General features: G+C 40.2%; 3 protein-coding genes across 5 annotated transcripts; 2 read left to right on the top strand and 1 right to left on the bottom strand.

Annotated features, from left to right (window-relative positions):
• The first annotated feature begins 879 nt into the window (after positions 1–879).
• Positions 880–20494, top strand: nmt2 (N-myristoyltransferase 2). Of its 3 annotated transcripts, none has more exons than XM_088998270.1 (12): positions 880–1119; positions 1505–1622; positions 7012–7153; positions 7937–8055; positions 8133–8224; positions 8788–8904; positions 14769–14939; positions 15072–15111; positions 15280–15450; positions 16282–16449; positions 17297–17434; positions 17531–20494. In XM_088998270.1, the coding sequence occupies exons 1-12, from the start codon at positions 1007–1009 to the stop codon at positions 17549–17551; spliced, it is 1410 nt and encodes a 469-aa protein (XP_088854396.1). In that variant the 5' UTR covers positions 880–1006; the 3' UTR covers positions 17552–20494. The 3 variants fall into 3 exon arrangements, with proteins under 3 accessions (XP_088854396.1, XP_088854395.1, XP_088854397.1); XM_088998269.1 differs by having other exon boundaries at positions 883–1119; positions 15072–15180; positions 17531–20491; XM_088998271.1 differs by lacking the exon at positions 880–1119 and adding an exon at positions 3518–3578 and having other exon boundaries at positions 1507–1622; positions 15072–15180.
• Positions 20495–21041: 547 nt separating this feature from the next.
• rpp38 (ribonuclease P/MRP 38 subunit) lies at positions 21042–22445 on the bottom strand. Its single transcript, XM_088998272.1, has 2 exons — positions 22316–22445; positions 21042–22017 (listed from the first exon to the last, which is right to left on the bottom strand). Exon 2 carries the CDS (start codon positions 22007–22009, stop codon positions 21209–21211), a length of 801 nt encoding a protein of 266 aa, XP_088854398.1. The 5' UTR covers positions 22010–22017; positions 22316–22445; the 3' UTR covers positions 21042–21208.
• A 981-nt stretch (positions 22446–23426) lies between these two features.
• On the top strand, positions 23427–26240 carry acbd7 (acyl-CoA binding domain containing 7). The gene is made up of 4 exons (XM_088998957.1): positions 23427–23615; positions 24773–24890; positions 25097–25159; positions 25852–26240. Exons 1-4 carry the CDS (start codon positions 23604–23606, stop codon positions 25920–25922), a joined length of 264 nt encoding a protein of 87 aa, XP_088855083.1. The 5' UTR covers positions 23427–23603; the 3' UTR covers positions 25923–26240.
• Positions 26241–26694: the final 454 nt, after the last annotated feature.

Below are 26694 nucleotides of genomic sequence, written 5' to 3'. Positions count from 1 at the left end.
CGGCCCCGCCCCAGTTGTCAACTCGCACGTGACAAGGTCGGTGTCATTAGTCATGTGAAAGCATCGCGTAAATAACACCTTTGTGTTAAGCTTTGTTGGTTTGGATGGGAGCAATGGTGGACTTAACATATCGGTACCGGGCTCTTTATTTGTAGAATGGTAGTAGAAAGTTACGAAAACATTTTTGAGTCAAGAATTATTTTCCAGAACCAATCAATCAGAATCAGAAAGCCTTTAATTGTCCCACAATGGGGGAATTTGCAGTCCACAGCAGCAATTTGAAAGGGGGTGAGGGTGAAAAGATAAAAAACAAAGAACAGGTATTCTAAGCATAATGTCAGAGAACTGAGATCTATACTTTAACTGTGCAAAAATGTTTCAGAAAGAATTTTACATAGTGCAAGTATAAAAAAGCATATTTGCGCAATCTTTAAATGCTAAACACGTGTGTTAAGATAGCAATCATTATAGAGGTGACTTTAATGTATGTTTCATCCATCCATTCCATCCCGCTTATTCCTCATGAGGGTCGCGGGGTTGCTGGAGCTCAGCTGTCTTTGGGCACGAGGCAGAATTGGTTGCCAGCCAATCGCAGGGCACACAAAGCCGTACAACATTCACTCTCACACCTAGAGACAATTTGGAGTGGTCAATCTGCCTGTCCGCAGGACCCGGAGAAAACCCACGCGGGCCCGGGGAGAACATGCAAACTCCACACAGGGAGGCCGGACCGGGACGCGAACCGGCGACCTCTGCACTGTGAAGCCGGTGTGCTCATCACTTGACTACCCGGCCGCCACGTATGTTTCAGTTTATGCGTTTTAGCGACATAACACTTTTTGACGTTTTTTTGTAATACCACAGTTTGGCCTCGGGTGGTGCTATTTCCCGACTTGTCGACTTTCTTTTGTTTTTCCGATGAGTCGCCACTCTCTGAGATCTCTATCAGACATTGCTTGGGCAGTTTCCCCGTTTCCCCTCTACCCCTCCCGTTTTTAACATCTTAATGATGGCGGAGGACAGCGAATCCGCCGCCAGCCAGCAGAGCTTGGAGCTGGACGACCAGGATACTTGCGGGATAGATGGGGACAACGAGGAGGAGAACGAGAACGCGCAAGGGTGAGTGCGGACGGCCTGGTGTACATCACACGGTTTATGCGCGTTTGTATGTTTGTGTGTGTTCTCGATGGCTAGTGCCAGTTAGCCGATACAAACACAACCACACTACTTTCTGTGGGACTGTCCTTTTTAAACTAACACCATAGCTCAAGTGGTCTTTTAAAACGCTCACGGCGTCGTTTATTTGAACTACTTTAGTATACATTCCATTAAGCCGCTGTATTGACTTTAGAGGAAAGATGTCAGGCAAACGGTTGGCGAGCTAACGCAGCTGTCATTCGTTGCTATGGCAGCTAACGTTAGCCCGCTGCCTCCCTCTTTGCCTCGCTTTGTGTAACTATTTGGAGTTAGTCGTTAAAACGTGACTTTGTCCTCATATCCGAAGGAGTCCCGGTGCAGATTTGGGGGCCAAGAGAAAGAAGAAGAAGCAGAAGAGGAAGAAAGAAAAGCCGAGCTCTGGAGGAGCCAAGTCAGACTCCGCTTCTGACTCTCAGGAGATAAAGGTGACCACCCCATCCATTCACTACCATTTATTTTGTCATGCGACATGGCTTTACTTTTACAGAGTTTTTTCACGTTATTTTAAAGAGGCTCTGTCATCCAAAAATGTACAGCGAGACCTTGGCTTACGAACTTAATTGGTTCCCAGACAGTGTGTCAGGCGAAAAGTGTGTATCCTCCCAAAAAATTCCCATAGGAAACCATTAAAATGAGAATAATCCGTTCCCAGGTTTCCATAAAAATAATGTTCAACTAAATAAGCCTTAAAACTACACACAAAGTACCTTATTCTATGTATAATAAATGTGCTATTGTATTGTAATGAAAGAAATACACTGCACTGTATAATAAAGTCACTTTATGGTTATTGATGGCTTGATGGAATGGCGTTGGAGGTCGGAGGTCAGAGGGAATTGCTGTTTGGAAAGAGTCACATTACATGAGGACTGTAATTAAAGAAATAAACTGCACTGTAAATTAAAGTTGTTTTATTTACCTTTGTGATGGTCATTGATGGAATGTCGTTGGTGGTCGGAGGTCAGAGGGAATTGCTGTTTGGAAAGAGAGGCACATTACATGAGGACTGTAATTAAAGAAATAAACTGCACTGTAAAATAAAGTTTTATTGATCTTTGTGATGGTCGTTGATGGCCTATATAAGGAGAGTCATCTTCCATAAGGACTGTTGGTAACTCAACCTCTGGTGTGGCTTCTCTTCTTTGCTTCTTTGGAGACTCCTCATCATTTTTGCTCATTAAAAACCTCTTAATTGACCACTGTTGCTTTCTGACTTGTAAGGTCTTACGAAGCTGAGGCATCACATTATCATTCATCATGTTGATGATTCTCATAGCCACAGTCTTATCTGGGTGGAACTGTTCGATAAAAGCCTGCACATCATTCCACTTTGCCAACATTGCCTTGATGAGCTCACTTGATGTTGCAGCCATCTCCTCCTCCTCGCCCTCAGGTGTTCTCGAACCATCCGTTGCTGGCTTTAAAACCTTCCAGGTTGCCGCATGGCGATATCGGAGTGAATTAGCCGTGCTTTCTTGCATATAATTGGTTTACTCACGCTGTCGCCGGATAGCTGCTTTTCGTTAATCCAAATTAACAGAAGTTTTTCAACTTCTTCGATTGCCCGAGACCGTTGCTTTGACAGCACGGAAACACCTTTTGCAACCGACGCACCTTTGATGGCTTCTCTGTTGCGGAGAATGGTAGCAATGGTTGACTTAGCATAGCCGTACTGGGCCACTAAATCACACAAACACACACCTCGTTCGTGTTTTTCAATTATCACCTTGTTCTCCTCGACGGTGATTTTGTTTTGTGTCTTCTTCGGCTGAACACAAGCCTGTGGTGCGGTCTTTTTCGGTCCCATAATAGCAAAATTATCTGCAAATAGCCCCTCGGAGGCGATCGGCGTGTGTATTCAGAGAGAGGGGGTGTGGAACGGTGCGCCGGCTGAAACGCTGTTCGGTCGTGTGCTTCCGCCGAAGATCACTCCGCCAGATCCGAAGATCATTCCGCCAGCCGTGGTGGGTGTGTATCGTGAAAAGTAGTGCGTATTCCAAGGTTTAATTTTCATAAATTTGACGTTTGTAAACCCAAAAGTTTGTAAGGTAAAGTGTTCGTAAGCCGAAGTCTCATTGTACTTGTTTTTATACAATAATTGCGGGCTCTGTGTTTCGGATGTTCACCTTCAACAGGTCCTAACCTATTTTACGCCAACTATTAGTCGGCTTAATATTAACAGAATTCAATCAACAGTTATAAAAAGAAGAAAAAAGATCCATATGTTATCACTCGTCTAAATGCGGCATTTTGATTCATTTTGTGTTTGTGGAATATGAATTAAGTTGCAAAATCCACCCATTTTTTTATCCCTCTCAAGGGGCAGCCTTTTTCCTACTTGCTGTCGACTGAAAATGACATCACAGTTGCTCAGGGCTCAGGTAACAACCAATCACAGCTCAGCTTGCTAACGTCACATAACCAAACACAGAATACAGGTGACGTTTTAGACTAGTGATGTGAAGTGAAGCTTCATGGACCAATGAGACGTTGTCTTTCGTAAATAAGCCAACGGTTTGTTTATTCCTGAATGTTATGTTTAGTTCTTTAATGCACGGTGAGCTGTATTGCAGTTTGTATTATAAAAGCGTGTAATGTTCCTTCTGTCCAAATTCCAACAGTGCACGTTTTAATGAACTAATCCTGACACTCTGTACACACTGCATTGCAAGTAAATCAAATGACTTATTCTTAACTACTGTACTGAACTATAAACAATACAATACAATATACAGGTAACATCCGAGTTACGACCGGTGAAAGTTACGACCCCCCCGTATTTATGACCACCACCGTTAGACCCTTTTTTTTAATTCTACACCTGCCACTGCCAACTGACAACGCGTCCGACAATTTTGGCCAGCCAGCATGTCACACACAGCAATTTACAATTTGACTACACTCAATACTAGTTATAAAGTGCAGATACCGTCTCGGCAACATCTCCTGTAGTACTGTACACTGCTTTTTTCATTCGGCGTCCGCCTGAGTCCGAGCGTGTGTGTCGGGCAACCTTTTCTGGCCGTTAGCAGGGAGAGTAAGGTAAGTATCACATTTATAAATGAACTGGACAATAAACAGTTTTGCATACATTACAGGTACAGTTATACAGTAATAAAAATTGATAATATGAAATATAAAATGATAAAAACGACACCAAAAGGTAAGTATAACATTAAATTAACTGTACATTAAACCGTTCTATATATATTACAGGTACAGTTTTACAGTAATCAAAATCGATAATATGAAATCTAAAATGATAAAAATGACACTAAAAGTTATAAAATGTATAAATGAACTGTAAACAGTTTGGTATATAAAACAACAGATTGACACAGTATGCTATCCTGTCGTGTAAACGTCACGTCGGCCATTTTGAATGGATTTCGACTAGGCCCACTAGTATTATCCCTGCGATGTTGATAGTCTTTTGGATGCACTAATTTTTGCCTTAAAGTGTTTATCGGTTTGAAGGCAAAAATTAGTGCATCCGAAAGATAGGCTGCCAAATGAAAAGCAAAGTAATGTAGTTATTCAATACATTGTAAGAATGAAAATTGTAATGAGCAATACATTGGGTAGATGAAACACATTCTCAAAAAAAGACTTTATCAACATCGCAGGTATAATACTCGTGGGCCTCAATCGGCAGTACATATGCACCTAAAAGCTAGCAACCACTCATTTGATGACAATGAGGTTAAAATCTTAGCGAAAGAACATAGATGGTTTGAAAGGGGAGTAAAAGAAGCAATTTTCATAAAAAAGCTAAATCCTTCATTAAACCAATATGGTGGGGTGAGGTTCAATTTGGATCGATCGCTGCTTAGGCAACATAGGTTAGGCAACATTAGTAATGCTGATGAGGTGACACCAAAGGGAGTGGGGCAATCAGGCCAGTCCTTAGTCAGGAATGTAGGAACAATCGGTGGGGCCGCAGGGAGTGGTCCTCTGCTCCCCCCAACCTGAGAGTAGGGACCTATCATAGCAGTGTCCGGCGCCGCCATGTCTGGACATTAGGGATATATATATAGGCCCGATACTACCAGTAAGACTTTAGTTTGCTGAAGAAGCATCTTGGATAAGAAGCGAAACGTCCGACACCTTCAAAAAAGTACATATGACGGCTGAAGAAACCTGTTCATCGTCGGATGTTACCTGTATATTGATTTCTATAGCGCTTTTCCAATAGGAACAACTGAACGAACTGTGAAACTGACTATGTATGAACTTTCTCTCTCAGAATCCACGAATGAATGAATAGATAACTTGATTGACAAACATAATTGAAAAACTAATTCAAAATTAATAACTCACAATACTTTGCATAATCCCGTTCTTTCTCAACACTTCAACTCATCTGGCATTTGTTCCAGATTTAAAACACTTTTCAATCCTGTGACAGGCCACCAGCAAATCTGACCTATTCAGCTCTATCATGTGTCGCCCCAAACTCAGCTTTGTTTCCTCGGCACACATGACTTTTTATGCTCCAAAAGCGGCAAACAAAATGTCAGTTTCCATTGGTCATGTGACGATAACATCAGTGACACACGCCTTGAAACAAGGCTTCAATTTGCATGCTAGCTTTTACAGACACAACCTTTACAGCCCTGTGTTATTTTTGCCAATCACTAGTTTAGACTTGGGGCCAGATGGATTACACTCTAGTTAAGAAAATCATTGACTTGACTTCCACTTTTTTTTTAAGATTCACATCACTTTATCTTTTTCACTATTCACTTCATATTCTGAAACTATAGCTACTCTTCTCACGGCGTAATCGAGTCGCCCTTCCTTATCATCAAATGTACAGATCGTATGTATGTGTTACCCAGCAATGTAACAAATTCACTGCCATTCACAAATTTATTGGGGAATTGAAAATATGACATCGAGCGCCATTCCCGAATTAGTTCGGGTTTTGTTTTTCCTTGCTTGGCTGCCGATAAAGCACTGGCCGGACCTATGGCAATGTTTTTCACTACTCCGAGGGGTCTGCATTTGCCTTTTGTATAGCTGCCCCCATTTCAAGCTCAGATAACTCCAGACCCCATAATTTAGGAATTAACAAATGTTTTTCTCTTCCACAAGGGGGCGGCATTTCCCCCCTTTTTTACATGTTAGCCCTATATACAGTAAACCAATATGTATGAATTGTATTTATTTGGACACCCACCCTCATTTCGAACTCATATAACTCCAGACCGATATAATTTAGGAATTAACTCTTTTTTTCTGATGATAGAAGAGAGTCTAAGGTTTCTTACGCATTGAAAGTTTATTTAGTTCTAAAAGTCAATATTCATTGGGTCCGGGAATTTTAGTGACAATGACAAAAACCCTTGCACTGGAGGGGACACATTTTTGCACATGTCTGACAGTGAATGAGTTAATCTATAATACGTTACACTACTTGTGACAAGCATGTTGTACCTAAAACAAGAATAAATAAGAGCCGATGCATCTTTACTAATAACAGACCCTGACTGAGTCCAGAAGTACAGAAAACTTTAATCGAATTTGCATCGTCATCCGCATGACTGTTGTGATCCTGACTTTAAAAAAGTCCACTTATTTCACTGCTAGTTTCTGTGGATATTCTTACTCTTCTCACATTCTTCTCTGACCCCACACCACTATCATTATTCCAGGAAAGCTCAAAAAGTTTTGTGAAGTGTGTTGATATCACCCATTAACAGATCCCACACGTTTCCAGATAATCTTATTTGAAGCTTTGTATGCCATCTTTTTCCTCCTATGTTGTACCTACCATTCTTCAAGCCGTCTGTATTGATTATTACTCTCCAGAATCCTGGCTTGCCGATTCAGAAGCTGCAGGAAATCCAAAAAGCGATGGAGCTCCTGTCCTGTCAAGGCCCATCTAAGAGTGTTGATGAGACGGCCAAGCACAAATATCAATTCTGGGACACACAGCCGGTGCCCAAGTTAAGTAAGTTCACATTAATGACTGGCAGACTGAAGCGAGAAGCATTAGCAGCACTTGCTCCATGACATTATTTGGGAAATTCTGCGAAACCTCCAAAACCATGCATCCCAAAACTATTACAATTTGGAGTTTGGCCAAATTTTTAAAAATAATATACACCAGTCGTCAAAAAGTTAAACTATGACATGACGTGATGTCAGAAATATACCATTCTTTATTTCGGCCTATGGTGCATTTGTAATTGGATTGGATTGGATTAGACTTTATTAGTGTCACAGTAGAGAAACTTACATTTCACAGCAGCAAAGTGATGAAACTACGAGGAAAGGAAGACATAGTAAAACAATACAGGAGCTGCTGTAAAGGCAGCCACTATAGCGGCACCATCTTGAAGTCAAAACAACAACAAAAAACTAAAGAACAAATAATGTGACGCAACACAACACACAGACAATCCAATCTTAAGCACTTTCTGCACCCACTTTGTTGTATGAAGCGGTTCTATATGAAACAGGAGGATCAAAGTGTCCTTTTCATCAGTGAATCAGGGACGTCATGGTGAAATGTGCATGTGGGCTACAAGCTAAATGTTGAAAGCAAACATGAAGCTGTAGCATCCATTGACGAAAAGAGATTGTCTCACATCTCCTGTCCCACGTAAATCTGCTTCAATTCCGAGCCGCGACAGTACCACATATGCATCCATTTGGTTGGGGCGGCATCGCAACGGTGGCATGTGGTAATTGATGATACATATGTGTAACAGGAGATGTGCTGTGTGTGCAGATGAGGTGGTGACGAGTCACGGCCCGATCGAAGCTGAGAAAGAAAATATACGACAGGAGCCTTATTCTTTACCTCAAGGCTTCATGTGGGACACTCTCGATCTCAACAATTCAGATGAAGTACAGCTCATAGCTCAAATGTGAAAATTTCCTTTGTAACATGACAAAATGTGGTGAGCTGTTGTATTGTTTTTCAGCTGAAGGAACTGTACACATTGTTAAACGAGAACTATGTGGAGGACGACAAAAACATGTTCAGATTTGATTATTCGCCAAGCTTCCTCAAATGGTAAGCGCTGACTTCTGTATGCCTTCATCTCAATGTCGTTTGTCACATTTTGGTCTTTGTTTTTCAGGCGTTCTAAAGAGAAATGTAATTCATAGTTATATTTCGCTAGATTTATTTTGAACCTTGGGCAGAACGACTTAAATGGCATGTTTTCCTGTGGCCTAGCTTTTTTTTTCTAGTTGCTCAGACTTCCTCCCACATTCCAAAAATATGCATGAAAGAGGCATAGAAGACTAAATTGTCCAACTCAGGCACGGATGTGTTGAGGATAAGCAAAAAAAAACTGATGGCTGGATTATTTGACCTGCAGGCATAACAAAGCACTCAGTCAACCCTGTTCTGTCTTTTCTTTTTCCGACATCAAGATATCTATCATTGCATCACAAATATTAATGTACTTATTCATTCAAGTACAATGGCATGGTATGGCTATTTCAAAGACACGCATAGCCACAAGCTTTTACTCCCTGACTAACTAGAGTTGTATTCCTTCTGATGATGATATTCATGGCCGCAACTTCATCTTTAACAAATATAATATGAATTGCGTTATTCCTCCTTAGGGCTTTACGTCCGCCTGGTTGGTTATCTCAGTGGCACTGCGGAGTGAGAGTCTCCTCAAACAAGAAGCTTGTTGGCTTCATCAGTGCCATTCCTGCAGATATCCGTGTTTATGACACGTGAGTATTCATAAATGATCATTGTTCCAATGGAAGCCTGCTCATACTTGAAAAGTGGTTCGTCTGTGTAAGCTCTCAGTCGTACAGGAGTGGTCCATCGATGAGAAGGTTTCTTCAGCCGTCATCTGTACAAAAGTGAAGGTTTCGGACGTTTCGCCTCCTATCCAAGAGGCTTCGTCAGCGAACTGAAGTCTGACTGGTCGTATCGGCCCCATTTATATATCCCTAATGTCCAGACCTGGTGGCGCCGGACACAGCTATGATAGGTCCCTACTCTCAGGTTGGGGGGGGGGGCGCGGGACCCCCCCCTAGGCCCCACTGATTGTTCCTACATTCCTGACTAACGATTGGCCTATTACCCCCACTCCCCCCGGTATCACCTCATCAGCATAACGACCCTCATCAGCATTGCGAAAGTTGCCTAACCTGTTTTGCCTGAGCAGGCTATTGTATGAACGATCCAAATTGAACCTCACACCACCAGACCGGTTTAATGAAGGATTTTGTTGTTTTATAAGAATCGCCTCTTTTACCCCCCTTTCAAACCATCTATGTTCTTTCGCTAAGATTTTAACCTCATTGTCGTCAAATGAGTGGTTGCTAGCTTTTAGGTGCAAATGTACTGCCGATTGAGGCCCACTAGTATTATCCCTGCGATGTTGATAAAGTCTTTTTTTGAGAATTTGTTGAGTCTCCCCAATGTACTGCTCTTTACAATTTTCATTCTTACAATGTATGGAATAAACTACATTACTTTGTTTTTCATTTGGTAGCCTATCTTTTGGATGCACTAATTTTTGCCTTAACGTGTTTATCGGTTTGAAATAAGTAGGAATTTTATGTTGCCAAAGGACTCTGTAATTTTTCAGAAACTTCTGCAATGTACGGTACTGCTACTCCTCTCCTTTTAGAATCTTGAGAATTATTGGTTTCGTTCGCTATTCTTTCTTTCTGACATTTGTTGAATGACCACTGAGGGTACCCACAGTTAGTGAGTGCTCTCCTGATATGTTTTGACTCCTTTTCTCTACCTTCAGTGCTAGTTGGTATTAGTTTAGCCCTATGCTGTAGGGTTCTGATAACTCCTAGTTTATGTTGTAAAGGGTGGTTAGAGTCAAAAAGTAAGTATTGGTCAGTGTGCGTAGCCTTCCTAAAGACTTCTGTTTTTAGCGCTCTGTCCTCTTTTATAATTACTTTACAATCCAAGAAGGCTAGTTGGTTCTCTTGAATGTCCTCACGAGTAAATTTAATGTTGAAGTCTACAGAGTTGAGATGATCTGTGAAGGATTGAATTTCTTGTTTCTTAATTATGACAAAAGTATCGTCCACATATCTAAACCAGTGTCTAGGTTTTGTCCCTGGGAAGGATGTGAGGGCCTGTTTCTCCATCTCTTCCATGTAAAGATTAGCCACTATGGGTGAAACTGGTGAGCCCATAGCACAACCATGGATTTGTTTATAAAATTTTTCCCGAAATTGAAAATACGTAGTATTAAGGCAGATTTCTAATAATTGGCAGATGTGATCCGGTTTCAGTTTGGTTCTTTCATGCAGAGAAACATCCGCCAGCAGCCTCGTCCTCACCACTGAGACTGCTGCTGGGGTTGGGACAGATGTAAAGAGAGAAGTCACATCGTATGATGCCAAAGTTTCCTCAGGTTCCAATATGAGGTCTTTGATCCTCTCTACAAACCCTGTGGTGTTCTCTACGTGGTATTCTGTGTTACCAACCAACGGAGCTAAAATAGTTTTTAAATATTTGGCTACATTGTATGTAGAGGAGTCAATGCTACAAACAATGGGTCGGAGGGGGAACCCTTCTTTATGTATTTTTGGCAGGCCATAGATACATGGCGTGGCCTCTCCCGGGTATAATCTAAAATACATCTGTTTGTCTATATGTTTTCCTTTCTCTAGCTTTTGGAGACAGTCAATCATTTCTTTCTTGTATCTATTGGAAGGGTCCCTTTTTAGTTGCTCATACGTGTTAGAATCACTGATTAACCTATTTATTTTGTCTTCATAATCCAATGTGTTGAGCAGCACTGTGCATCTGCCCTTGTCTGCTGGCAAAATAGTAATATTTTTGTCTTTTTGTAGAGTAGTTAACGCCTTTCTCTCTTCTAATGTTATGTTGGACGGAGGAAGTTTGGCACTACTGAGAAGAGCTGATATTTTAATGCGTAGATCATCTGCCTCTGCATACAAAAGTTTGTTATTTTTAATAGCCGATTCAGTAGCTGTGATATAATCTATTGTAGGTATAGTTTTAGGAGTCACTGAGAAATTTAAACCTTTGGTAAGTACCGCCTTTTCTGTCTCTGAGAGACAAAAGGCCACCTTTAAATTAGCTGATTTAAAGAACCACCTCAGATTCAATCTTAGATGTAGACAGAGCCGGTTAATTCCTAAATGCTTGAAGCAAGCACCCCTGGAACCCGGATACTTAGCCGATAAAATGCAACAAAATTATACTAGGAAAATTCTAAATTTGCGAGTTAGGAGACTTAACATAGAGATAAAAAACAAACAGTCAGAAATAGAAACTTATTATCAGCGATTACAAACTAATCTTACCCACAAAATCTATCAGGAAGTGTGTGAATTTACTAAATCCGGTTATATGAGGCACCACAGCAAAACCAAAGAGAGACAAAAGGGTAAATTTCAAAAATTACTTTTACTGAAACAATCTCAGCTACTGGTAAACACGCGTAAAATTAGGTATGAACAACAAAATAAATAGGTTAATCAGTGATTCTAACACGTATGAGCAACTAAAAAGGGACCCTTCCAATAGATACAAGAAAGAAATGATTGACTGTCTCCAAAAGCTAGAGAAAGGAAAACATATAGACAAACAGATGTATTTTAGATTATACCCGGGAGAGGCCACGCCATGTATCTATGGCCTGCCAAAAATACATAAAGAAGGGTTCCCCCTCCGACCCATTGTTTGTAGCATTGACTCCTCTACATACAATGTAGCCAAATATTTAAAAACTATTTTAGCTCCGTTGGTTGGTAACACAGAATACCACGTAGAGAACACCACAGGGTTTGTAGAGAGGATCAAAGACCTCATATTGGAACCTGAGGAAACTTTGGCATCATACGATGTGACTTCTCTCTTTACATCTGTCCCAACCCCAGCAGCAGTCTCAGTGGTGAGGACGAGGCTGCTGGCGGATGTTTCTCTGCATGAAAGAACCAAACTGAAACCGGATCACATCTGCCAATTATTAGAAATCTGCCTTAATACTACGTATTTTCAATTTCGGGAAAAATTTTATAAACAAATCCATGGTTGTGCTATGGGCTCACCAGTTTCACCCATAGTGGCTAATCTTTACATGGAAGAGATGGAGAAACAGGCCCTCACATCCTTCCCAGGGACAAAACCTAGACACTGGTTTAGATATGTGGACGATACTTTTGTCATAATTAAGAAACAAGAAATTCAATCCTTCACAGATCATCTCAACTCTGTAGACTTCAACATTAAATTTACTCGTGAGGACATTCAAGAGAACCAACTAGCCTTCTTGGATTGTAAAGTAATTATAAAAGAGGACAGAGCGCTAAAAACAGAAGTCTTTAGGAAGGCTACGCACACTGACCAATACTTACTTTTTGACTCTAACCACCCTTTACAACATAAACTAGGAGTTATCAGAACCCTCCAGCATAGGGCTAAACTAATACCAACTAGCACTGAAGGTAGAGAAAAGGAGTCAAAACATATCAGGAGAGCACTCACTAACTGTGGGTACCCTCAGTGGTCATTCAACAAATGTCAGAAAGAAAGAATAGCGAACGAAACCAATAATTCTCAAGATTCTAAAAGGAGAGGAGTAGCAGTACCGTACATTGCAGGAGTTTCTGAAAAATTACAAAGAGTCCTTTGGCAACATAAAATTCCTACTTATTTCAAACCGATAAACACGTTAAGGCAAAAATTAGTGCATCCAAAAGATAGGCTACCAAATGAAAAACAAAGTAATGTAGTTTATTCCATACATTGTAAGAATGAAAATTGTAAAGAGCAGTACATTGGGGAGACTCAACAAATTCTCAAAAAAAGACTTTATCAACATCGCAGGGATAATACTAGTGGGCCTCAATCGGCAGTACATTTGCACCTAAAAGCTAGCAACCACTCATTTGACGACAATGAGGTTAAAATCTTAGCGAAAGAACATAGATGGTTTGAAAGGGGGGTAAAAGAGGCGATTCTTATAAAACAACAAAATCCTTCATTAAACCGGTCTGGTGGTGTGAGGTTCAATTTGGATCGTTCATACAATAGCCTGCTCAGGCAAAACAGGTTAGGCAACTTTCGCAATGCTGATGAGGGTCGTTATGCTGATGAGGTGATACCGGGGGGAGTGGGGGTAATAGGCCAATCGTTAGTCAGGAATGTAGGAACAATCAGTGGGGCCACAGGGGGGGGTCCCGCGCCCCCCCCCAACCTGAGAGTAGGGACCTATCATAGCTGTGTCCGGCGCCACCAGGTCTGGACATTAGGGATATATAAATGGGGCCGATACGACCAGTCAGACTTTAGTTCGCTGACGAAGCCTCTTGGATAGGAGGCGAAATGTCCGAAACCTTCACTTTTGTACAGATGACGGCTGAAGAAACCTTCTCATCGTTGAAAAGTGGTTCTTTGGATTGGATTGGATTAGCCTTTTTTCGTCTCGCAGTGAAGAAATTTGCATTTCACAGCAGCAAAGTTATGGAAGGAAGCCAATCTCCTGGCGCCATCTTGAAGTCAAAAGAACAAAAAAAAATATGACAACACAAAAGACTCAGTCATTCAATCTTAAGCACTTTCTGCGCCCTCTTTGTTGTATGAAGCAGTTCTAGATGAAAGAGGAGAGGATCAAAGCATCCTTTTCACCAGTGGATCAGTGTGAAATGTGTACGTCCGCTACAAACTAAATGTTGAAAGCAAACACGAAGCTGTAGCATCCATTGACGGGATGGTATCACATCTCCTGTCTCACATAAATCCGCTTCAGTTCCAAGCCGCGGCAATTCCACATACGCATCGGCACTCTGCCATGACTTCATCCAGCCGCAGACTGTCTAACAGCACTGACCCTTTCGCTGAACAAAGCGGGTCTGTGAAAATGCTGCCAGCTACAGTCGCAAAAAAGCACAATCGCCCAAGAGCTGTCCAGCGATGACAATCAAATGGCACCGACATTCCTCCCAATCAAAAACAGTGCTGGCATTTTTGTGCTGCCGTAAAGGCACAACCGCTCACATAGCAATATCACTTTAAAATCTCTTTGTCAACCTCTTTACGACTGGATGCGGCATGTGACATGACAGGGTTGAGTATCTTTCAGATCAAGATGCACTGCAACGACGGCAAACGACCGCATTCTATCATCACATCTTGATGGAGAATGGACAGAAAAGAAGTTTTCATATTAAAAGTGTTGTGCCGCCGAACACAACGCCCACAATGGAAGCAGGGTAAATCTGGGGTCAATCTGAGGTCAATCAGACAGAGCCTGTTAAAATGTCATTTCCATGTCGGAAATCTGGCCTCGGACTAATTTAGGATTTAGTAAGCTGCTTCACAGGGAGAGGTCATTAGCCAGGTTACAAATCTATCAGGTCATGGAAAGGATAAGCTATTAAAATGTCTATGTTCCGTTGTTTATAGTTATTGATTTTTTTCAAAATCAAGAGTCAATCACCTTAGGAGAAACCATAGGAGAAACACACACTTGTTTAGAATTTTCTATTCTACCAAAAAAAAAATCAGGCCAGTGAGCTTCTATCTTGCACGTACCGCTACAATCATGAAGTCTCCAATACTCAAAGCTACATGTTTTTTTCTCCTCTAGGTTGAAGAGGATGGTGGAAATCAACTTCCTCTGTGTCCATAAAAAGCTGCGTTCAAAGCGTGTGGCGCCTGTGCTCATCCGAGAGATCACACGGCGGGTCAACCTGCAAGGAATATTTCAGGCGGTGTACACGGCAGGCGTCGTGCTGCCTAAACCAGTTTCTACGTGCAGGTAAACTTTCAGGCCCTCGGATGTCTGCTTCAAAAAAACATTTCGAATGTTAAATTGGTTGATTGACAGGAAGTTGATTATAAAGCCAGTGAAATACACGCAAGCTTTCTTTTATTGTGTGTTATTTTCCAGGTATTGGGATCGTTGTCTAAATCCCAGAAAACTTGTGGAGGTAAAGTTCTCACACCTAAGCAGAAATATGACCCTGCAAAGAACCATGAAACTCTACAGACTACCAGATGTTCGTAAAGGCTCCCTTCACTCCATTTTCAGGCCAAGTTTCGCGTATTATTAACAATATTCATGATATGTAATTGCTCACTCCCTCCGCCGCCGCCAGAGCACCAAGACAGCAGGGCTACGGCCGATGGAGCCGCGCGACATCCGGCAGGTGACCGAACTGCTGCAACAGTACTTGAGACGTTTCCAGTTGGCGCCGTCCATGAACGATGAGGAGGTGGCTCACTGGCTTCTTCCGCAGGAAAACATCATCGACACATATGTCATCGAGGTAGCTGCAATCCACTTCAATTGTGGAAAACGTTTTTTGCATTCTTGGTGGATAGAAAGGGTTTACATATCATTGTTTAAAGACTACTAGAACAGGTGACATTTTGTTTCCGGGGTTAATGGGAGGCATTTTGAATTGTGGCAGATGTGCACATTGATTGGTTCACAGCCTCTTCACTGCTTGTAAAAGGGTGTGCACACGTATGCAACCACAAGATCTTGTTTTTTTATTAACACATTCACTGCCATTCACAAATTTCTTTGGGGAATTGAAAATATGACGCAGAGCGCCATTCCCGAATTTGTTCGGGTTTTTTTTTTCTCTTGCTTGAGTGTCGCGAAAGCGCTAGCCACAGCCTCTGGCAATGTTTTTTTTCCCATTCACAAGGGGAAAGCATTTCCGTTTTTTCATGTGAGCGTATTGTCACACCTTCAGCTGTTGTTAAAGCGCTATATAAACTAATATGTATGTACAGTTTTGTATTGTATTTTGGACAGCCGCTCTCATTTCAAGCTAATATAACTCCGGACCCATAAAATTTAGGACAAAGGACACATTTGTCCATGGACTTAAGATGAATATTGAGGACATTGAAGAAATGTTCGAGCAGCTTACAATAAAACCCTTTCAATCATTTCCATTCATAATTCGACGCTCTAGTAGGATATTGAATGAATAAAGCTTCAAACTGGATTCCATTAAGGCATCTGAGGACAGACTATTTTCACTTTAAGATGGATATGAATGACATTGAATAAATACTATAACAATGCTTAGTTGCTCAGGACTCTAGCATGTCTGCCATTTTGAAACTGATTTTGTTTCCTATAGGGTGCTGGCGGCATTTTGACAGACTTTGCTAGTTTCTACACTCTACCCTCCACGGTGATGCATCACCCTCTGCATCGGAGCTTGAAGGCCGCATACTCCTTTTACAATGTTCACACGCAAACGCCGCTACTGGACTTAATGAATGACGTTCTGATCCTTGCCAAGCTGGTAATTTACTCTCAGCATCTTTGTATTTGGTGATCTAGTGCAATGTTCTCAATCTTAATTGCACCAAAATATGTATTTTACAAACTAAAAAAAGATGTGCAAATACCAATATCAGAAAAAATATATATATGTTAGGTGTACGACACCCCCCTGGCATACATACATTACATTATTTACAATACGATACAATACATATTGATATTTGTTGTGAATTGCAAAGTTTCACATTGTGGGACTATTATAGGCTTTCTGATTCTGAATAAACAATACCATAATTTCAAACCAGTTAAAGTTAAATTAACATGCCATAGCACAGTGCTTGGGAATCAGTCCCCTAGTTCACCATGCGAAAGTATTAACCAATGCCTGCATGATTAACTCATTCACTGCCAGGGTTTTTGTCAGTTTCACTCAAATTGCAGAACACAGAGAAGATTGAGTTTTAGGACCACATAAACATTTTATTCAGCATTAGAACCCTTACTCTCTTCTTTCATCAGAAAAAAAGAGAGTTAATTCTTAAGTTATATGGGTCTGGAGTTATGTGAGCTTGAAATGTGGGCAGATGCTGACCCCTCGGGGGAGGGAAAAACATTGCCAGAGGTGTGACCAGAGCTTTATCCGAAACCGCACAAGAAAAACCAAAACCCGAACAAATTCGGGAATGGCGCTCCACGTCATGGTTTTCAATTCCCGAATAAATTTGGGAATGGCAGTGAATGAGATAATAATACCAAGTAACTTGAGCTTCCTAAAAGTACCCAAACTCCAGAAGTCAACCAGTGCTTTCAATACGCTAGCAAAAATGAAAAGTGACAGTAGTTTTTGATGATTATTTCTTCCACAGAAAGGCTTTGATGTGTTCAATGCCTTGGATCTTATGGAGAATAGAGTGTTTCTTGAAAAGCTCAAGTTTGGTATAGGAGATGGCAATCTGCAGTATTACCTCTACAACTGGAAATGTCCTTCAATGGACGCTGATAAGGTCAGTGAACAATATTTGATTACTTTTTGAAACAACAACATGGATGCATTTATTTATTTATTTATTTATTTATTTTGTCATACAATTCTGTTTCAGGTTGGTCTGGTCCTTCAGTAGCCCTTGTGTCTTTTAAGTCGGTTCCAGACACATACCCACACAAACACACTGACTGAGTGATACATGACAAGGACACAAGGTCTGGCAATTATGTATCTTCACACACAGGTTGCCCAAGACAGACTACGGTGAGAAAAACAACCTCTATTCTGGGAAGATGTTTTTTTTTTCCAGCTCACTTGTGGGTAAAACTCTATTTAAAAAAAAAAAGAAAACATTTCAAAGGTGATCATCATCCCGTTTGGCCTGCACAATGATCATCGGCATGCCCTTGTTGTCATACACAGTATGGAAATCCGACAACTTCATTTGTTGGGATTTTTTTTTCTTCAGGAAGTTATGTTGTCCCTCTCTACTTCTGCACCTCACCAATCGAGGGCTATTCATACAATATCAGGGATGCATCTGGGTCGTGCCCTTGCGCCATTTACACATTTGGACAGCCACTGCCGCAACTTTGTAACTCCACTGCGATCTATTACGATTGGCGCATATTAGCTACATGATCTGTGCCACATATGACATATTTCTGTTACAAGAGCAAAAGAAACAAATTTAGTGAACCCGCAATTGAAAACTATTCAATTCCCATCAGAGGTTACAACTTTTGTCGTGATCCGCCGGAAACTACCGAAAGAGATAATTGAATACTCATTTAACCACGGTGCATTGCAGTATTTACATCGAACCACATCGATATATATGGTTGCAATATTTAAAAAAAAAAGCTGCAAACAAGGAAAGACATTTTCGTTTTTTTAAGAAACAACGGAGGGTATTGACAATTCATTTCAGCAAACCACAGTTAATGATTTGAATTTAGCGGCTAATGGGAGTGATTTCAGAGCTGTTGCAGCACATTGGAAATCTTAAAAGCAAATACATTTGGTAAAGTCGACACTAGTAAGAAAAATTGTGCCAACTCTGTGCCCTGTCTTCTCTGTAATACCGTTCAATATCAAAATAGCACGGGATTGGTTATGTAATAACTAAAGAAAATAGAAAAAGTTTGTTTATTTTATGTATGAATACATTATTTAACTTGAATTAAAATCTTTTATATATTAGAAAAATAGATTCTCATCAAGTAATATTTTTTATTTACAATTTAGAAATATCATGCTCCAATGAATGGATTTTGGTTTATTTCAATCAGTTTTGTCTACTTTAGCAATCCAGTTAAATCGGGCCCATGAATTTTTGAATTTGGCCTCCTTTTTAGACACGAGGGGCCAACTGGCCCACTTTTTAAATTTCCCAGATGCATCACTGTAATTTTTATTATTTCACTGCTGTGTACTTTATATTTTGTTCTCGATAAATCCAGACCTGGACACTGTCATACGAACATAACACCAACTGGTACATTGCCTTTATTTATTTTTTGGGGGCGGAGGGGCTGAAATATTGAGTTACATGTACAGCATGAGGACATGCAAGCAGTTCAAGACTTTTTTTAAACAAAGAATGTATTACAGTACACCAATAAAGCACAATTATTTTGGAGTTTAAAAAAGGTCCTCAAGGCGGCTGATGTTTGGAAAAAAATAAGCTATGGTACTTCTAAGTGTGACAGTGATCTGCGACCATTTTACAATACGTTGGTATTAAATAGCCTTTAAAGCTGTGGATATTTTTTGGGGGTGGGGTTTGCCATGTCCCACTGTTTGTTGTTTCTGTACTTTTTGCATACAGTTATACCTCGGTTTATGAATGTTACATTTATGAACATATTACCTTGGCATACGAACAATTTTTCGGGATACACACGGAGCTGCCACAATGAGTGATGTGTCGTTCCTGAACGAGCCCGTTCTCCTAACAAGAAAATGGCAGCCGGCTTGTTTTAGTCCTCTATTCCCTGCCCCCAGTCGTCGGTTAAAGCCACGTGATTGGTCAAGAACGCAAGGTCTAACTCATCTTGCTTAGTGGTCTGATTCATAAATGAAGCATAACATTTCCGGTTTCAACAAGAACTGGTCTTTAAAAAAGTACTCTCACCTCGCCATTGAAGGCCTTAAACATCAAGTGGCCACAGAGTTTGGCATGCAAAAAAAATAAGCAAATGTTTAACATTTGGGTATGTACATTTAAAGGTTGATAGGTCATGAAGTTATGCATTTTAAATTCATCCTAACTTTTGATGCGTAGTGTTACAATAATGTCATACATTTTGTATGTCTCTCATTGAACTTCATTGAAAAATCCATCCCGTTGCGCCAACATCTTTTCAATCACAAGTCAGGGTTAATTCACCATCGCAATGAAAACAACACAAAAGACAAATGATCAAATGGCAGGCGTTGTTAGGCCAATCATCAACAAAACAGCAAATTCTCTTGTCTTCCTGTTGTATTTGGGACAAAATGGAGTCTTGCGTAGAAAAGAGCATTTAGTTAAGTCAGAAATAAGCTGCTGGGAAGCATTTTTTGGGGTTATTTCACATGCAAAACTATATTAATCACCTCTGTTGAATGATTCGTTTTCGAGATAATTATCTCGATTGTTGGTCGGGGTGGTGTATATTTATTTTTTCATTTTTTGATGTCTTAATCCCAACCCATTTTATTGTTTTCTACTCCTATGTTGTCTGACACAAATCGACTATTTTTTTAGGTGTGAAGCTCGATGCACGGAAAAGGTTCCATTTATATTTTGACTGTGACAATTTTCCCTGTGTAAAAATTCTATAAACGGGAAAGCGGAGGAGTTTGATATCATTTAGTTGATCTTGTTCATGTTCACATTTGAGATGTTCACCATTGTCTTCTTTTTCAGAATCAGAAAGCCTTTAATTGTCCCACAATGGGGAAATTTGCATGCTTTTCCTCTCCTCTTAACCTCAAATACATTACAACACCTATTGATTTATATAGCGCTTTAACAGCAGCAAATGAAGAAACAAATGAAAAAAAGCAGTCTGCTCGAGTCCAAACTTTCTTTTTCGTTTGTTTGAAACCTTGAGTGCATTGCATGCACCAAGGTGGCCGAACTTATGTTCCAACTCATACAAATGCTAGTTGTGTCTCAAAAAAAAGGGTGAATATCGCTGCAGAACCTGCCTCATTGAGAATATTTTGTTCATTTTTCCAGATTTTTAACATCATAGGGCAAACAAACCATATAGCTTTATCAAACCGAAGAACATTTTTTACAATTCAAAAGCTGTGAAAAGGCTCACAGGACATGTACCAGCATCACATGTAGACCACATGACACCATGCAATGTATCTGTTCAAACAAACGCCGCCTATGCCAGCATGGATATTTGAATAAATTCCAGAATATTCAGCGCAAGTCTTAAAACGTAAAATATAGCTATATGCGGTGGAATCTTTATAAAATACGCTCCGAAGAAGTCATTTCAATTGATTTTACAAATTATGGACACAACTTGTCAGAGGCGTCGGTTGTCCTTTAAAATGCAAAAGGTAAACCTAATTTGATGAATGATGAACAGTACTATTAACCATTTCTAATTGAAAAAGAAAATTTATTGGTTAATTCATACATCAAAAATTGACAATGTTTTAGGTTCATTTTAAAATTTCAACACAAAGCCAAATATTCCAAGCTTTTCTTAAGTCCTAATAATCAAACCTAGTGGGTCTCCAGGCACAAGTTCCAATTAATGTTAAGGACAAAAATTAAGGGAACTTATTTTCCCTTGGCTTTCTTCCGATTCCGCTTTCGTTTTATCTTGGCTGGGTTTGAAACTATTTTTATCACTTTGAGGGGTTGCAGGTTGCAGTGTTCACTCTCCGGCTCCAGTTTTCTTTTCTGGCCTGCCATTTGTCCACCTTTCTCCTGTTGCATTTCAACACCACATGCAGCATCTTGTAACCATGCAACATCCAAAGAGGGCATCCTGGGTATGATTGCATCCACGGTGTCAGTGAACACCTCTGCCTTGTCGTTGTTGTCACCTTGGCGACAGCTGTGCCTGAACCCCAGAGCGAGGACACTCTTCAAGCTTAGCAACGGGGCCACGCTTTCGCTCAAACGTGGAACTTGGCAGGCCGGGACGCCTCTACTGGCGCTTAATGCTATCAGGTGGTTGGTCATGTGCTTGGGTTTGATCGACTTGCACACCAAAAGCAGCTTGAGTTGATTCCTCTCCAGAGCTTTGGTAACCTCGTTGATGCCCAGGGCGAGTTGTCGTCTCGCGGCCACATCTATCCAACCACCTTTCGGTGAATTCTCCAATTTATTTGTGTCTGTATCCATGGATGAGGAATCCGGACCTTTTAGTTTTTTTCTCCACGGCCGAAACACCTTCACTTCTTTCTTCTCAAGTCCCATGGAAACGAGTTTGTCTTTTAAGGTTGCCAGGATAAACTGCATGTCATTTTGTGGAAGAGGGCTCCAGTTCATCGCAAAAGGGGATGTGAACATCGTCTTAACCCTGATTGGGGTTTTGACGGACTTTTTGCCGCTGCCTTTTCTCGGTGTTTCCATTTCAATACCTGGAATTAAAAAAAAAACAACGAAAAGAATTACAGCCACATTTCATCTGCTTAGTGTGGCGCCCCGTGAAATAAGTAAAATGAGCAATTGTCAGAAAATCGCAATTTAAAAAATATGTTAGGAGTAATGTACAGGATGGGCCAAAAGTAAGTTCGCACTTTAAATAATCACTGTAGGCACTGTACTCTTGGCTCAACCTCTACATGGACATCAATGATCTGTCGTACCGTCCACAACTATTGAATTAACAAAAAAAGAACAGCACACAAACAAAAAAGTTTTTGAAACAGACTTTACCTGAATGTTTCTACAGCTTGTGTTGTATAACGCTTTTATTTCCAATGGTGAATGACAAATTCTTTCAAAAACACACGCTAGCTACAGGGCGCCGCCATCTTGTTTGATTTTGCGAAAGCTTTATTTAAAAACGCAGTAAACAGTGACGACGTTTGTTAAAAGTGTAGTTCATTATTTGCAAAGACTTGTTGAAATAAATTTTGAAAAAGATTATCTTCTGCGAGGGGAGAGTTTTATTTGGTGCAGCTACATGCAGACGTCACGTCCTTTATGTGGCTTTGTTAAAGCGGGTTCGGTAAATGATACAACTACAGTACTGGATAAAGCGAAGATGAGAGTCTGTGACACCTCTAATTCCAGGACATTCTATCCGATAATACTCAAGGAAAGTGAAACCACCCGAGAGACTGATTGAAACCATGTAACGTGCTTTCCTAATTGATCATGTGGTGAAAAGATGATGTGAAAGTTTCATATGAATGTTTCGTTTATTGTTGGCAATTTTGGAAATACTTTATTCAAGTCCAATGTGTTAAGTACTGAGCACAAAAAAATACTCTGTGTGTGTGGTTCCACGACTAAATTAGTTACATTTCTTAAACGTAAAGAATAAAATTAAGAAAGGGAGATGTTATATGAGCAAATCGCATTTGCTTGTTCGATTATCGATGCCTGGCTAGAGACCAAGCAGAGCATGCGCTGCAGCGAGTCAGTCGAACGAGTCATCGAGTCACTCACTCATGTAACTAACTTGCTTTCTCTCTCCAACCAAGACGGCAGTTCTAATAAAGTGATTCAACTCTCATGACTCGTTGCGGCTCAGGGTCGGTTTGGTCTATAGCCAGGCATTGCTAGTCGAACAAGCACATTCGATTTACTCATATCATTATATATGTAGTTTGAAGCTATCCGGCACTTAGAGAACGGTTACTATTCATGCTTCTATTATATTCTCTGTTGTGATTTTTGGGGGAAACATTTCCTTCTGTGGTTTTAAAATAAATACGCGTCCACAAGAGCTCTATTATTTGACCCCAGATATAGCGTGTACAGTATGGACTTTTGCCCCAGACATAACGTGCCAAAAAGTAAACCGTTCTCTGGTCTGAGCATGCGCACATGTCAGGCCACCGACTAGCTCCGTTGGAAGCAGAGTCCCGCCTGCTCCTACAGGCCTTGCTGGAGCGACATTCGACCATCGAACCGTTGTTTTTGCGGCTTCGCCCAAAAGAAAGAACCGGATATTTAAAAGAAGCACATCGGAATATCGGAGATACAGTCATCGAAAATGGCCTCTGTGGTAAAATTTCAACTTCTTTCATCATCCATGTTTGACATTGCTCACGCGATCATGCACTGTCTGTCTTCATGCTGCATTACATTTTTTCTTTACGTTTTAAGAGCATATCACAAATTACATTTGACCCGTCTGCTCCGACCAGCATCGATGGTACAAGGTTGGAGAAAGCAAGCTTATTATGCGGTGAGAATAGAATAGAGGTTCCCAAGCTTGTGTTGGGGCTTCAAATGGTCGTTTCTTATTTATCATCAAAGAGAGATTTTAATGTAATATACAATAGAGAATGAGACAAAAAAAATCCAACATTTTTTTTAATTAACGATTTTTTTGTTCCAAAAATACAATGCAAACGCAGGTAAGAAGGAAGGCAAACACAAGGAGATACACAGTAAATTTCGTGAAGGAATCACGTTCTATTCCAAATGAGGCAAATTATAGTCTGAAAATTAACTAGATTTTGTCCAAATCTGAACAGAAAAACAATTACACCTATAAGAAAGAATTAGAACTATGTAGAGTGCATTTTACTCATTTTTAACTTTTATTCCAAATAAATAAAATACATTTTCGTTTCATGACAACATAAATTAAACACCCACATTTTGAATTGATGAGTGGGAGGCAGTTGTTCTTTAAATTGCTTAAATAAGATAAATTATAGGGAAAAAAATACAACTCTGACTCGTGTTACTCATTACTCCATTTAATTTACTGTGTGGAATGCAAAATATAAATCAGGTCTTAAGGAGGACCGAATGAAGGAAAGCAGAGGAATGACGTTTGTGCTAATGGAGGGAAAAAGTGAAAATCAGGTCTAAGGAAAATATGGCAGAATAACTAAATATTATCAAATGAAAATATATATTTTGTACCCCTTTTCCCACCTTCAAGAACATTTTAGTTGGATCTTCAAAAGTTTGGGAAACTCAGCCTTCAACGTTTGTATTTATCCACCCTGCAGTGTCCTATTTCCTTTGTGAAGTAGAAGTAGGAACAAAAGCACCACCAGTCTTGGATTAAAAAAGCCTTTTGTTTAGCCTGTTGTGTTGTTCTAATAGGTTACCAAGTTCACATTCGGCACTAAATGTGCTTGTTACTTCGCCATAGTTGTTACCAGTTAATAATCAATAGTCTTGTCTCTCTGTTATCACCTGCAGGCAGAGTTTGAGAAGGTGGCGGAAGATGTGAAGAACTTGAAGACACGACCGTCAGACCAGGAGTTGCTTGACCTCTACGCTCTGTACAAACAGGCAGTTGTCGGAGACACAAACACGGGTATGACAAGCGACCCCCTTTAACTTATTCTTTCTTCAGACGTGGGGTGACATTTTGATGGCTAGTTTCCGGTCACCCGACTAGCCACCCGCACATCTCGGGGAAGATTCTGATAAACGTGCTTTTGTGGTTCAGATAGATTTAAATACGTTTTGATTGTAAGACAGAGGATAAAAGACTAACAAATCCTATTTCACGTTCTCCAGATAGGCCAGGGTTGTTCGACATGAAGGGCAAAGCCAAGTGGGATGCGTGGAACTCCAGGAAAGGTAGTAATCAAAATGTTTGAGCGGAAATAATAATAATACAGTAAAGTCTCGTTATATCGATATCGTATATATCGATAGTTCCGGTTATATCGATACTATTTCTATGCACGCACGGAGAAAATTACATGCAAACAGGGTCGGATATATCGATAGTCCCGGTTATATCGATATTTTTTCGGACTCCCTTGAATATCGATATAACGAGACTTTACTGTAATAATAATAATAATAATAATAATAATAATAATAATAATAATAATAATAATAATAATAATATAATAATAATAAGAATAAGAATAAGAATACGAATAAGAATAGGAATAGGAATAGGAATAAGAATAGGAATAAGAATAGGAATAAGAATTAAGAATATATTTCATTTATAAGCACCTTTCAAAACTCAAGGTGACTTTACAGTCACAGGATAAGTTTTTCTGTGGGTGAGCAGCGGCAGCCACTGGCGCCAGCGTTCACTTAACCCGGAATAACTCATATCGATAGAAAGCTAGCTAGCTAATAACTAGCCAGCTAGATAGCTGGCCAGCTAGATACCTAGCTGACTATCTAGCTGGATGGCTGGCTTTATAGCCAGCTAGCTAGCTAGATAGCCAGCCATCCAGCTAGATAGTCAGCATCTACATACCACAATTGAGTTTTTTTAACCTGTCATTTGTGTTCCCTTGTTTGCTCAGGAATGTCCAAGGATGAAGCCATGTCTGCTTACATCACACTCGCGAAGGAACTCATCAGTAAACTGGGTTAACATAAGGAAATACGAACATGCTATCCTCAATAAAGGACTAAAGTGAGGCTGCGAACATGAAGTATAACACATTATAATGATGCATTTGTAATTTCTTTTTCTTTTTTGAATTGCTTCTGTCCACTTACATTTCTTTAATGTGAAGGTGTAGCATAGGGTAGTTAGTACTCCATTTCTTTGCTTATCAGTGAATGTTAATTCCATAATGTGCATTAATTGTCAATGATTAATTTAATCAAACTCAATCCATATTAGAAATGAAAAACTGAAACCATTAATGTTGATGATTTGAAAATAAAAATTATGCATTGTCATATGCATTGATTGGATTTGTGGTCATTATAAATATAATTTGTGAGATGCATGATTTTCACACCTGATGTGGTATGCTCTGATTCACGAGGAAGATAATATTTGAGCTTAACTCATTCATTGCCATTTCCGAATTTATTCGGGAATTGAAAATATGACGTGGAGCGCCACTCCTGAATTTGTTCGGGTTTTATTTTTTCTTGCGGGGGATGCGTTTCAAGCTTCGGTCAGACTTCTGGCAATGTTTTTCCCTTCCACGAGGGGCCGGAATTCACCTTTTTGTACAGCCACCGACATTTTTAATGCAGATAACTCTCCAACCAAGTAAGCCGAAAATAAACTTTTTTTTTCTGATGAAAGAAGATTCTTACGCTGCGTTGAATGTTTATGTAGTCCTAAAACTCAAATATCTGTGGGTCCTGCAATTTGAGTGAAAATGACAAAAACTCTGGCACAGCAG

The sequence above is a fragment of the Hippocampus bargibanti genome, linkage group LG06, assembly GCF_051943395.1.
Source record: "Hippocampus bargibanti isolate YZ-2025 linkage group LG06, ASM5194339v1, whole genome shotgun sequence".
In the NCBI taxonomy this organism is placed as follows: Eukaryota; Metazoa; Chordata; class Actinopteri; order Syngnathiformes; family Syngnathidae; genus Hippocampus; species Hippocampus bargibanti.
This window is presented reverse-complemented; position numbering and strand designations above follow the sequence as displayed.

What these genes read in the sequence shown, in the direction of transcription:
- rpp38 (XM_088998272.1), bottom strand. Translation starts at nt 22,009, where the DNA reads ATGGAAACACCGAGAAAAGGCAGCGGCAAAAAGTCCGTCAAAACCCCA.
- nmt2 (XM_088998269.1), top strand. Translation starts at nt 1,007, where the DNA reads ATGATGGCGGAGGACAGCGAATCCGCCGCCAGCCAGCAGAGCTTGGAG. An exon ending in ACAGCCGGTGCCCAAGTTAA is followed by an intron (nt 7,154 to 7,936) that starts GTAAGTTCACAT and finishes CTGTGTGTGCAG; the next exon opens with ATGAGGTGGTGACGAGTCAC. An exon ending in GATATCCGTGTTTATGACAC is followed by an intron (nt 8,905 to 14,768) that starts GTGAGTATTCAT and finishes TTTCTCCTCTAG; the next exon opens with GTTGAAGAGGATGGTGGAAA.
- acbd7 (XM_088998957.1), top strand. An exon ending in TGTCGGAGACACAAACACGG is followed by an intron (nt 24,891 to 25,096) that starts GTATGACAAGCG and finishes CACGTTCTCCAG; the next exon opens with ATAGGCCAGGGTTGTTCGAC. An exon ending in TGCGTGGAACTCCAGGAAAG is followed by an intron (nt 25,160 to 25,851) that starts GTAGTAATCAAA and finishes TTGTTTGCTCAG; the next exon opens with GAATGTCCAAGGATGAAGCC.